The 14,173-nt window shown below is 40.3% G+C and overlaps 1 protein-coding gene across 1 annotated transcript in view; it reads left to right on the top strand.

The window, feature by feature from the left end:
- The first annotated feature begins 1,024 nt into the window (after positions 1-1,024).
- Positions 1,025-14,173, top strand: part of BAIAP2L1 (BAR/IMD domain containing adaptor protein 2 like 1) — a 44,912-nt gene continuing 31,763 nt past the window's right edge. Inside the window, exons 1-3 of the mRNA XM_080382989.1 lie at positions 1,025-1,303; positions 10,424-10,499; positions 14,085-14,171. Coding sequence (XP_080239115.1) covers positions 1,253-1,303; positions 10,424-10,499; positions 14,085-14,171 — 214 coding nt within the window. The 5' untranslated portion in view covers positions 1,025-1,252. The remainder of the gene's footprint in view (positions 1,304-10,423; positions 10,500-14,084; positions 14,172-14,173) is intronic.

A 14,173-nucleotide genomic window follows, 5' to 3' on the forward strand; every position in this document is an offset into this window, starting at 1 on the left:
AGCTGTATTCAAGATAACACTCTTTAAGTGCCCACTTTTTTCCCCAGAAGGTAAACTGCCGTTGTAAACATCTCCACATGCTTGAACGAAAACATTTTTACAACTCTCGAAACCTGATAACAACCTCCTCCCACACCAGAGTCCAACATCTAGGGTTCTCTTCCAAGTCCACTTTTTGTTGCATGGCTGCCATGATTTTATTGCTACAATAAAGCAGGGGAAATGGAGAGAAAGCAACCAAGAGAAGGATGTCCAGTGTTTAAGGATGGTGATTACACCTCACACACTCAATACCTAGCACTGTGCCCAAGTTGTAAATACCCAAGGTTATGGAATTCCCACCAAGTCCTTCAAGATAGTGCTGGTATTACATTATCGGAAAGATATTCCGGCTAGCGTACTTTAAATTAATCTCACCATCTCTGGATAGTTTATGGGCCACAAAAATTTATAGCACCCCCCAGCCTTCCTTCCCCCCGCCCCTGGAGGCCTCATGAGTCATTTCACAGAGGAAAGATGACTGTGGGCACCGGTTTTTTTGCTATATATTTAAAAGAAATAGAAAACTTGAGCGTGTAGCACAAAGCTCGGGTGGCACACTGCTCCAGGATTCAGGAGAAAAACAGTTTTGTCCTGGCCCGAGAGGCCCTGAGGAAACCTCTACGCCTCTCCCTCACGGGGGGCTGCTGTGGAAGGGAGAAAGGGGACCATCCCCAGCCTCACCAGCACTGCTACGGCTACGCTAATTAACTCTGACAAGACTAATGAATTAATTCTTACAGAACAGTCGCTTAGTTGTCGGGAGGAACAGTTCACCTCCGACTTCGCTGAGCTCCCGCAGCAGCTCTGCCGCCTGAAGAGGCCTCCACACGGCCCAGGCACCGGCTGCTCCGTGGGCTGCCGAGGCCGCGCAGGGGAAGCCCGGCAGCGCCTACCGCCGCGGGAGCGGGAGCGGCGGCACGAAGCAGGCGGCGGCTCAGGTGGAAGCGAGGCGGCCGTCCCGCCCGCCCGCTCGCTCGCCCTCCCCGCTGAGGAGAGGCGCACCCCGCCCGCCGAGCCAGTCCTGCCGCGTCAGGCAGCCGCGGCCCCACAGGCCCCGCCCCGGCGGCTCTGCCCGGCTGGTTCCACAAGTTTTTGACAGTTTCTTAGCGGCGGAGGGAGAAGCCGAGCCAGCTGCGGTGGTGCGGAGCTAGGGCCGAGGCGCTCTCCGGAGGACGAAGCTCTGCCCACCAGCCGCCTCGCCGCCGGCACCATGTCTCGGGACCCTGAGGAGGTGAACAAGCTGACGGAGAGCACTTACAAAGTGAGTACGGGCCGGCGAGGGGGCTGCCCGCCGCCGCCGCGCCTGAGGAGAGGCGGCGGCCACCTTTGCCCCCGCTGGCCGGCACCGCCGGCGGCTGAGGCGGGGGCCGCTGCCCGCCTCTCCACAGATGAGGCCGGCGGGAGGCTCGGGACAGCCACGGCTCCTCACGCAGAAAGGGAGCAAACTTTTTTTTTTTTCCCTTTTCCCGCCCTCTTTCCCTCCCTTGTGAGTAATCTCGCCCGTCCCAGTGTGTCACAGAGTGGGAGCTGGGTGGCTTGTGCGTAACCCGGAGGGGCTCGGGGGGAGGCCTGGCGACCCCCCGGCGGCGTGGCCCGGGCGGCGGGGCTGTGTCTCACCCCGGCGGGGCACGGCCGCGGGCACGGCGGGCCGGGCCGCTGTGCAGCCGGGAGCGGCGGCTGCTGGACAAGGCAGGCGTTAAGGCTGGCTTCGCCCTCTGCAGCAGGATCAGCTCTCCAGCGAGCCATTAATTCCCTCGGCGTGTTTTGATAGTGATGAGGTGGGGATCCTGGTGCTTGTGGTCCTGTGCTTGAACCGTTTCTTCATGCAGGCCAGAGCCTAAACGCGGCTTAACGCTGAATTCAGTTGCTTGCACGCGAACCCAGCTGCTAATTGAATTTATGATGGTACACCCTAGAACTGCCTCAGACCACCGACTGGTGAGGGTAGTCCCATTTATGTCGGTAGACTTTTAAACTTTCCAAAATGCCTCGTTATTTATAGAATGAAAAATACTTTGCATATCTAATTGGGCAGAATACCCTTAAGAATCATACTTTTGGTATTTCAGTGGCACTGTTGGATCCGTAATCTTCTGTACAATGTATTGTACTAGAGAAAGCAGTTAAACCTGCAAGTGCGTTTAATCATGCAAATGAACTTCCAGCTGCGATGCATTTGCAGCTTTGAGCCCAAAGAAAAGCTTTCTGGAAGATTTTTTTTTTTACTGTTCACTAAATCTTACGGGTTTATTAACAACATCTTCAGAAATATGAAAACACTCGATTGTCATTTAAAGGTCTCAAAATATTTACTAGAGTGCTTTGCTGTTAGTTTTGTTGTTCTCCAACACACTTAAGTTAACTTTACTCCTTCAGGTAGTCATATTGGTATCACATTGCATTTGCTGTTTACTTTCTTTGGACTTGGACACAAATTCATGCAAAACCACTGAAAAATAATATTACTTGACTATAAATTTTGTCTTCTAGAATCAGCGCAGGTCATCTTAAATGGTCTGGTGCTTTTTGATATCAGTTACATTCATGGCAAGGCCATAAGCAAACATAAATTCTTTTTTTCTCAGAAAAGCTGCCTGTAAATACAGGCTCACAGAGGAGAAACCTGGGAAGCTGACTGGCCAGGGCTGTGTTGACAAAGTAATGTCCTTCCCTGTCTATTGACTTCCAGAATATAGCTAAAACAGTTTTACAGAGGAGAGGAAAGAAAGTCTCTTGTGTGGTTTAATGGATATAATATAAAATAGGCTTTAAAGGAATGACAGATCTCTAAATAAACAAAACCTTCCCTGTTATTCAGTACTTATTTCCTGGGAAAGTTTACCCTTTTGTTTTCTTTTTAAAACTAATTCAAAGGGATAGTTAAGACTGAAACAACCAGCAAAAACACAGGAATACAAAGTTAATATTGATAGTGTGGTGAAATGTCTTCTGTGTGGGTATTTTGAGAGGTCTGGTATGTTGCATCACATAGCTAGTACTCATGGGCCTGGAAACCCTCCTGCCCTGCCCTCATTAAAAATTGAAACCTTATCCAGATAAGGTATAAAGGCTGCTTCAGATAGAGAGTGAATTCTGGGTCTACTTTAAAGCAGTTATTTCTATATCAAAATTGAAGACTTGAAAATAGCTCTTCTTAAGGGCAGAGAGCGCTAGGCTGTGTAGTCAGCATTTGCTGTGACTGTAATCACAGCTCCCTCATCTAAAACAAACGAACACCTCTTTGTGCCATGCTTTGGACTGCTCGGTGAGCATGCTCTCCTTTTGTTTGATAATGCTCATGTAACTTATACTTTTGCTGTGTGCTATCCTAGCAATACAGTGCTTAAAGCACCATGCTGGTATTGATAAAATCAGGAGCAGTGTTTTCGTTTCACCTACCTGTAAGACTTGGTCTGGGGAAACGAATTTGATGTAGTGTAGCGATGGCATCTGTGTGCTGCAGGACCAAACACAGGCTTTCAATTTCTGAAAAAAGAAAAAAAAAAAAAAGTCTACTTTTGGGTGACCTGGAAAAATAATAGAAAATTAAGTTGAATGCCTTGCTAGTCTGTTCTGGTTTTGGGATTTTTTTGTCCTTTCTTACAGTGCTAATCCATTGGATTTATTAAATACATAGTAACTTGTGTTCTGCAAAGCTTCAGAATATACTTTCAGAAGTCATCAGGTGGCTAAGTAATGCCCTTGTATTTTTATCTTGTTTGTCCTTTTTGTTGGCAACAACATCGGAAAGTGAATACCTCAACATTTTTTAGCTAACCTGACTAAATAAACAACATAATCCACAAATACGTGTATGTGTGCACACAAAAATCAAGGCTGACATTTACTCTTTATGTAATACCTGAAGAATCACTTTAATGCATGATAGGAATGGCACGTGCAAAATGAAGCCTAAGGGTGTGGGCACCTATGACTAAAGAGCCTCCCTTTTACTGAGGAGCTGCTGAGAGGTTCACTGGTATGACATTGCCCTGCCCTTGTAACTCACTGCAGTGATGGGGCGTGCTGTGAGGGGACGTTGTATGACCCCCTCTGACACAGACTATGTCATACAGTAGCCCTGCGAAAGTTGTTATGTGTTGGTGTGTCACCGCAGCTCATACAGTTTCATTTTATCTGCTTCATGTGGGGGAAAACTCTTTGGCATCCGGCTATGATACACACTGTGCAGGGGAAAGGGGAAAAAACAGGAAAGTACTGAGTTGCAGACCGGCCATTCTGTCTGTATGGGCTAAGGGCTGGGCAGGCAGCTCGCCTATTGCTCCTGTAGTTTGAGGTTTGAGCTCTTGATGATAACTGAAATTTATTGCTGTTGGTAATCTTGGATTTTAAAGATATATATTTCTCTGTATTCAAGTAAATCTTACTCAGAAATTTTGATTATCAACCAAAATTTAATTTGAAATAATATTTGTTCAATGGAGTGCTGTGTTCTGAGAGGCATGTGTTCTTTATAGGGGCATGCAGAATTATTTTGGTAGGCTATATTGTTTTATCATGGGAACTTATCTGATAAATTCAGTTAAAGCCCTGAATTCCATGTTTCCATATTTTAAAAAGACTTGCAATTAGATTAAACTACAGGACTGACTTACCAAAATTAAAATTCACTGATCCGAGCGCATGCTGCAGTAAGGCTGTTGTTTTGCATCACTGAAATACAAATCTAACTTGAGGGAAGAGGAGCCTTTGAGAGTTTGTGTGTGTATAAAGTCCAGGTCTGTCTTAGTGGAAATGATCTCTTTTGATCTTACTTAGAGTTATACCTACTTAGAGTCTATCCTGGGTCATATTTTCAGGTTCATAACCTGAAAAAGTTTGTATTTGAAACACACTGATGGATGATGTATTAATGTTTCTCTTAAACAGGACATGTTCCATCAGGCTGACTAATAATTAGTCGTAAGAATTAGTCTTTTTGAATAAACACTGGCATTTGGATTTATTTTTTCCATTCTATTGAACCTGTTTTAAACCACTGTTAAGCTAACTTACAACTGAGATAGCTTAACATGAGATGTGTTAAGGGCTTAATCGTGCCCTTCTGAAAAACTGTGTTGTGGATTTCAAAAGCTAAAGGAGGAGTTGAAATGCAATAAAGTATAAAATGCTTTATGTATGGTAAAGTACAGCATGATTTATTTTCTGTATGGCTTTTTGAATCTTCTCAAGTGGGTTCTTGGACATAATGTAGTGACACTCAAGACTTTTTCCAAAAACTTAATTTTACTGTTCTCCAAATTGAAGAACAATTTAAATTATTAGTAGCTATACAAAGGTTAGCTGTGAATAGCTATAGTGATGGTAATGTGAGTAATGTTAGACATCAATATCTATTTTTCTGTGCCAACATTCCAGATTTCTACCCAAATACATTGTTATCCACCCTAGCAAAAGTGCCTGCAGGATGTAAACTTGAAACTACAGGGAGTCTATGCATTGTTTAGTTGTATTCATACCTGCTGAGCTATTGTTCTGCAAGGTGTGTCTTTCAATAAAAAGCAAAGCTGAACATTTACAGGAAGGCACTTCTACAATGGTTGTCATTTGTTTTGAAGATTAACATTGTTTATAAGACTACCAGGAACTGCGGAAGATGTGATGCCTGTACACAAGAAGTGGAAATGCAAGGCTTGTTCCTCTTCAGTCATCTCTGTGCTGCCAGGCTGGTTAATTCACATTGATTTCATGTGATGAAAGGCACATTGCAACTCTTACACCGGATTGTATCAGGATTTAATAACTCAAGTGACCAGAATAGGTTTCTCTTATGCTTTTTCTTGGAAGGTCACTTTTACCATCTCTAAAACTCTCCGCATAAGATGATGTTTCCAGTTGCCTGTGTTGAAAGTGTTTCCCTTTATTTCCATTCATCCTAAATAATAGAAAGCTATAGGGTCTGATCATGTGCCTCCTCTTCTAGTTAATTATTCTGTTCATGAGAGGTAGTGTGTCACTAGAATATAGGACACTAGATTGACAATTAGGAGGCCAAGTTTGTGTCACTCACTGTACAGGCAAATGATGTGTTATAAACCACTTTGTCTCTCCCAGGTTTTTTCTTACTTTGTGATGTCTGTTTGGATTAAGATAGAAGTTTTATTCTTATGTCTTTGTACAGCATGGCAGAAACCAAGACTGAAATTGTCTGAGACTTCTGACAATTTTAAATCAGTGGTTCTCTTGACCAGAAATTCTTCTTTGTTCCTCTGTCTATCCTTCTTTAGAAGTTTTGAGATCTGGCTTTCATGTATGACTTGCAATTTTGCGCTGGTGTTCAGTCCCACTAATTTTCATGACCTTTTCCTTAAACTGCAAGTAAGAGAAGCTATAAAACTGTAAGACATCATAAGAAAAAACAGCTGTACAGATTGATTACAGAGTGGCTCTTTTCCCCTATACATTCTGAAACTGAAAAAAACCACCTCGACAGTCACTTTAACTGATGTGAAATGTCTTGGCAATATTAAATTTATACCTGATCCTGAAGAGGTAGTTGCCAGTGACAGTTTCCCTTCTTGAAAAAGTGTTCCAGATACTTCTTCCTGGACAATACTTCAAAGACAGCCAACAGTGGTTAACTGTAAAAAAGAGCACTAGAAGCACAGCCAGGCTTTTGCTTCCTTTGAGAATCTAGTCTTCAGTAGAAAGAAAAAAAAAAGACATATTATGCTTCTTTCTAATGTTGAAGAGAGGAAAATCTAAGAATATTTCATTAAATCATCTTGGAGTGCCAGCAGGGGGGTGGAAGGGGGGAAGCTAAGTCTGTCTATCAAACACGAACCCTTAGTAGGAAAGTAGATGAGCCTTGCACAGTACTGCAAGGGTCAGCTAACCATACACTGTGTTAAACCAAGCAAATTCCAAAGGGGAATTTCCATTGCGAAGGTTTTTGCTGCTTCTCGGGCGTTCACGTCTAGAGACTGGTGCAGACGCTTCTGCTAACAATCAACCACTGTGGCAGTGCAAACACTGACAAACTTCCAGAGGCTGCTTGGTCTGATGAAGAAAAGATCCATTAGTTGTATGCCTTCCAGCTACTGAAGGCACTGAGCTATAAATTGTTTCTTCATCTTTCCCAGCAGTTTTACATATATGTTGAGCAGATGTGATGTACTGGAGCTCTTCCTCAGAATTCTCTGTGTTTCAGTGGACCTGTTGTGTTTCCACAGTGTGGTCTTTATCTGCTATACATAAACACCCAATATATATCAAGTGGGCTAGTGAAAGTAAAGGGCAGTGGGGTCTGGCTTCAGAGAGGGGAGCTGTTGAGGGCATTTCTGTTGGGTTTTGTTTACTTTCTCCTACATGAAAACACAGCTGTAATCACTGTTCTCTGTTTGAAATATGAAATAGAAGATTTCAAGAAAGCTGGAATCTTAACCTCTTAAGACAGTCTGTCCAAAAATCAGTATTTCAAGTCCAATAATTATCATGTTACTGTTAGAATTTTGGGGTAGGTGGCAGTAAGGGTTTTAGTCTGTAAGTTCTTGTTGGGAGGAGCAGGGTAAGCAGGGGCAGGATCTGTCTTCCAAGAAAATTCTTTTCAGTATAGCATGGCAATTCAAGGCATTTGGATTCTTATGTGCCCGGGATACGCACGTTTTCTGTGTCACGTACACCTTTCTTCTCCCCCATATCCTAGAGATAGAGGACTCTATCCTAACACAATCCTCTAAATTACCCATTATTTTTTTCTTGTGATTCACTGGCTCCATATATACCAACAGACATCATCTTTTTAGTACACTGCTGGGAAGAAATGGCAAAAAAACTGGAGTAGGAGGAGACACCTTACACCTTGGAGCAAAAGCCCTCAGCTACAGGGAGGGCAACAGAGGCACAGCAGCAACATTTACAGTAGGAAATTAAAGAGTTGGGGCAGGAGGAGGGATGTTCCCAGACACTAGAGCTTGAAAGTCCATACTGTTAAGTTGTTAGAATAGCCCTTGGCATTGTTGGCCCAACCTGAAACACGCTTTCCCAAATGATTTCTGGATGTGGTTTGTGAGTTAACACAAATCAAGGGCCTGGGGACAATAGGTAGTTTGCTTGCGGTGATCATGTTTGGGTGCGTAAGAGTTTAATGGTGTAGACCAGAAAACAATCCCAGATGCATTTAATTTGTACAAATAAAGGCAGTGGGGTTAGGTGTTGTACTGTGTCTGCTTCTGATGTCCTATACACTGCACTAGTATCAGAACCTGATAGTTTTATATCTTTTTTTAATATCTATAATTTTTTACTGAACATGACTGTTAAAGTATTATTGGTGAAATCTGGAGTTAATTCTTTTCTTCACTTTTTAAATTAACTGGAGTTTGGGTACAGTGCTGGATTTGAAAAATAATAATACAGTTCTGTCTGAATGACCTTGCCTGACAATGAGACAAATGTGATGGTATCCTGTTTTTTCTGGGTCCACATATGTACTAAATATAAATATTTTCACTCTGTTAGTAGGATAACAGACAGAAGCTTGATACTATTTCACTTGTCTTGTGCCCTGTATTTCTTATAAACAGAACGAGTCTGTTTTGAATTTTTTGAAGTTGAAAATTCTGCTGTGTGAACAGTATCTAGAAAAATGTGAGTTGTGTCACAAAAATATTGTCTTAAAAATAGTAAGCATAACAGAATGGTGTCTTCAGGTATTTCATGATCTTCCTTTCATGATAAAATTTTAGAGTAATGTCACAGCTGTAGTTTTGTTAGGCAAATTCTGGGAAAAGAAGGTCTAGAATCTACAAAAACTTTTAAAGTTCTCCTCTGTGGAAATACAGAGCTTATATTATTTATTTATATACATATATTCTCATTACCAAATTGTTCCTGAGCTGGTGTTGTATGAAATCGTATCTTGTATGAAAGAGAAAGAAGAAAGGATAGAACATTGTGGTTAATTGACTATTAAATGACCAGGCACATAACTACCTCTGAACAAGTATTCTAGAATTTACTGTTATCTACATACAAACAAAGGGGGTTTTGTTAAACACGCTGTGTCTTTAATTCAGATAGCGATTCTACCTGAAGAAACTAAGAAGTCACCAAGTAAGTGAAGCTCAGAGAGGTCTCTTTCAGACTTAGCATTGTTCAAAAGTTAATTGAAACACCCAGTATTTTGGAATACAGCTATTTATGCTACATGTGTTTGAGGCATCTTAAAGGGCCTGATTCTGAAGAGTGAATAACTACTGTGTTTATATCAGCATGTCAGCCTTTTTCTTTTTTCAGTGCTTGTAACAGGATAAAAGTAATTTGGGAATGTTGATTTGGGAAGGAGAGGAAAGAGTTACTGTCTTTGACCCAGAAAGAGGGAAACTGAAGCTTTCTTGTTAGGCACAACTCAAACTTTGTGAGTGATTTTCCTTTTCAGAGTGGGCAAAAGCTTCTTTTCCTGTCTTCTTCACCCCCAAAATTTGGGCAAATTCAAATTTGCATTCATGCTTCATGGCTTAGCTTATTTTCTACTTTCTGCAATAGCTTGAAACTTCTGTTTAATGGTGTAGCTGTTTTCTTGCACTATGAAACTGCCACTCATAATTTCTACCACTTCATCAGTTTATAAAATTTGCTGGGTATGAGAGTAGTCATGCTTGGAGCTGCTGGATTTCAGATTCTGGTTATTTCGGCCAATAATTGTATTTAACGCCCAAAGCAGCTGCAGTGGTGTTTGTTTTTTTCTCCTTCTGCTTAAATAAAGTCATCATTTTCTTTCTGAAAGAACTACAGCTTCTCACAAGAAAATGCAGCATTTTCAAACAAACAAACAAAAAGCCCAAGTAATTTCCCTAAATGCTATCTGTAACTTAGAAAAGTAAAGTTGAATAAAGTGCTTAATTTTCCCCTAATCAGATATCTGGTGAATTTATTTTCTTTTATTTTTTCCTTTTCCCAGCATTAGTTTTTTTGGTGTGAGGCAGGGGGTTAAGAACTGAAAATCTTGAACCATTGTCAGAAAGTTCTTTTTATTGTCTGACTTCAGAAAAAAATCAGTGGATAAAGGTTTTTCCCTCATTGTTATTTCACTATCACCTACCATAAAAGAAGGATCTGTGCAAAATTTGATGACATATGTAACATCCTTTTTTATTACTAACAGCCAGATTCCTTTTTACACCTACTGAAATAGTTTATCTTTTTTAATTTGATTTATAAATGCTCAGTTTCTTCTCCTTTCCATCCTTTGCTCTCTTCTTCCTCCCAACGCTTCTGTTTTTCATCCATCCACAGACTTGCCAGATGTATGCTGTACCTATGAAACATAAAACTAGACCTGAGTGACACTGAGATAAATAATTTCATCTCCTGTTGAATTGCCTTGGTTATAACACAGATTTTGTTCTCTGTTGACTAGAATGTTATGGAGCAGTTCAATCCAGGACTGAGGAATTTAATAAATCTGGGGAAGAATTATGAAAAAGCTGTTAACGGTAAGTCTTCCAGGTGCTAATTTTAGAAATAATGTTTCATTTTCATTTAAATATATATATATATATATGGGATGTGAGGGTTGCGTATAAGCTTCATTTCCATGTTGAACTTTGGATGTTTAATTAGGAAACAAAAACTAGCACAAGCGCAAACACCAAACTTGCGTACCTTCTCCCTCCCCTCTTTTTTCTTAGTGTTCTGCAGAAGTTGCATCCCAAATGCTCAGGCACAGAGCTGCTGCAAAATAAACTAGACATAAACTGTAAATAACCCACATTAGAATAATCATAAAAATGGGAAAAAAAACAAAATTTTTTTGTAAAGTAGATTTTGTCCCTTTTTTCTGGAAATATCTTCTAAAGGTATTTCATATTCTTAGATGTGTTCCTGCTCACCTATACACATTGCTACCTAAGTAACCCTATAACAGAACAACTTGAATAAGAGCTGCAGGAGTGGATTAATCTTACTTTTTTCTTGTCTGTTCTAAACCTGATGGTACCTTTTTAATGGCATCAAAATGAGAATGAATAAATTTGAATCTAAGGACCCAGTCTCTCAAACTTTTTGTAATGTGGTTGTGTACTTCTATTATTGACTTCAGAGAAACTATCTAAGAATGGGTTTCCAAGACTGGGCTCTAGGTTCCCAAAGCTTATATTGTAAGACCTGTTTGAGCTTGCTCCATTTCACCACTGCAGACCTGTTGAGCTGCCTGATACCATATTAAAGCAGTGTAAAATCTCTCTTAATTTTGCTTCATTCAAGTCCGTTGCATATCTTTCCCTTACATGTAATCTAGTACTCTGAGAAATGTGACACTGCAGTAGCGCATAGCCAAATAGACACTGAAATCTCTCTTCATGCAAATTTTAGACAAGGCTTGGGAAAAAGATAAAACCAAAGCCTGCTGGAGACAAAAATAGGGAAATGTTGACTTAATTGCAGTAATGCCTAACCTGATGGATTAACAATGTGTTACCTAATATGTAACCTTAGGGATTATAGGTAGTTTTATTACCAGAAGTAATAACAAGTGCTTTCATGTTTGGCTGAGATATTATTTTTTTTTTACCAGTTTCTGAGGGTTCTGCTTTCCACATACTTTACTGTTGGTACATTACATTGTGTCTCTTCTTTAATTCAATTTGTCATTAGTAATTCACAATGTAACTGTGCACAGCAACATTGGAGAGGCTGGCAGGTATTGTGTACCAGCAAGTTTGCCTTTTAAGACTGGCTGATAAAGCATATCTAGCATAAATGCTTAATTTCAAAAATAATAAATGTTTACAATTGTTTTGCAACAACTGTTGAGAAACTACATTAAAGTCATCTTTGGACTCTCATAAATTGTTAAGCTGTTCTCCATAAATTCTGAGTGGTATAAATATACCTGTAACAAGGAGTTGTTGCTAAACAAATATTTTGCAGCTTTCCAAACAAGTCAGAATAGGCTGACAAAGAACATAAAACTTACAAGAACTTCTGATAGATTTATATCTGTATGCATTTTTGAGGATGCAGAAGTAGTTTACTAGCCATGGTACTACTGAAGAGACTATGCAAGTGGAGTTCTTGCTTTAGCTTGATTAGCACAGGTTTGTAGTGTCTGTATTAGGATAAAAGATTGACCTGGGGCTCTCTCGAAAAAACAGTAGATAGTAAGAGTTGGAATTCCATAAAATCTTCACATACAGGTGGCATGCTGCTCTATCAGTAGCACCAGTATAATTCGTCTGTTCATAAAGTTTGACTATAGAGCACCTATGAGACACAGCTTAGATAGAAATTACTCTTGTCTAATGCACAGAGCCTCAAAAAGAATCTGTTTCATTTGGAAGAGTTCCACACTTCTCAGTGAATATACTGTTAGGCAATGAAAGATGTCACCTTTGCTAGTAAAAACTATAAAATACAGAGCTAAAATACTATCATGGCAATTATCAATTATATTCCTCAGAAAAAAAGTATTCTAAAGTCAACAGTGAGAGTCTGCTTGGCTTCCACTTCAGGTTAAGAATGTACCACTACAAAAATATTACAAAGACTTCACTTTCACTGCCTTCTACAACAAAGGCTTGCCAGATTGTCCTTGTTACTTCTTTTCTTTGTGGTGTGCAGATCAATTCCAGATACTGTGAATGTGCAAGGCAACCACTGTAGATCTACTACATACATAACGTGTTTCTCACTACTGGCCTCCCTGCAGTTTGAATCTTGATGATTCTGTGTTCATTCTAGCAAAACTGGCTTTGCTGTTTAAATCAGCTATAACCAGGAAATGATTAACTGAGAATAACTGAAACCTCAGTGATATATATAAAGAGGTTATTGGTTCCTGTAAAACTGGAATTGCACTATGAACAATAAAAGGGGGGGAACTGTCCTGGGGGGTGGGGAAGATGAGCATCCAAGTGTTAACTAGGGTCTGTCTTTTTGGTTGGGAATGTTAAACATTCAAGTTTCTTCTTATACTGTATATGCATCTGTTGCCTGAGGTTTTCATTGCTTAAATAATTTGCAATACAGATTTCTCTGCCATCCCGAGTTCAGTGACAAAGACAGAAGTAGGTGCTTTCCTGGAGTGTCAAAATAACCATGCGCAAACTGTATATTGCGATGCTAATTTTCCACGTCTGTCCAAGAAACCAGAGATCTTCCAACATTTAAGCTCATCAAATTGCTGAAGAATGTAATTGATAATAATATTGGGACCATTGATGGTACATTGAAAATTGAGAAAAGAATACCAATAGGTTATCGCCATAACCTGAACATCATCTTTCAGAGACTTAGTTTTTGAAGTTCTAGCATTTAAGGCCTAAAATGTTTTTTAAATGGAAAAATTGGTGTTCATATGTAGGATTCTCAGATTTCAATGTATTGTTTTGACAAGAAATCATAATTTTCATTGCAGTATATGATGACTGCATAATGGTAATTTCCAGGAGCGGCTGTATCAGATGTATTGAACTTTTCACACTTTTAAATATATCACACCTGGCAAATTGTATTTAATCATAGCTGAAACAGTAACTTGCTTCATAAAAAGCCAACTTATACAGTAAAAGATTATTTGCTTTTGAAGGGCCCCATGTCTCCTGGTTGCAACTGTAGGTCCATTGTCTCGTGGCCAGTAGCCATTTCTCAGACCAGTGGGCTGGCTGGCCAGCACGGGGCAGAGACCTTGCCATTTCTAGTAAGTTTGGGATTGCATTTTGCATTTATCCAACAGCTTTATCTGTACCAAGGAATATTTTTATGTCATGACCAAGGGCTTATGGCTAAACCTACCCACTTGATGCTGATTGCTGCTGGATATGCATGAAAGTTCGAGCTGAATAACAGGCTGAAGGTTCATTAATATATTCTGGTGTTCTTTGTTGCCTAGTTTCACAAATTAGCAGGTAACATAGGGACTTGCGTAACTTTCTTGATAGTGGGATTTCCTTATTGCCACATACCCCTCTCTTAATATGTGTTCTGGATTGTGAGGTTTCATAGGATCATAGATTAATGAAAATGGGAAATACCTTGTATTTTTTTAACACTTTTGTGGTTTTTTTCCTCCCACCCCCAAGCTATGGTAGTAGCTGGAAGAGCATATTATGATAGCCTTGCAAAGATTGGGGATATATCAGCTGATTCTCCAGTTTCTAAAGAATTAGGT

Source organism: Falco punctatus (genome assembly GCF_963210335.1).
Source record: "Falco punctatus genome assembly, chromosome: 4".
In the NCBI taxonomy this organism is placed as follows: domain Eukaryota; kingdom Metazoa; phylum Chordata; class Aves; order Falconiformes; family Falconidae; genus Falco; species Falco punctatus.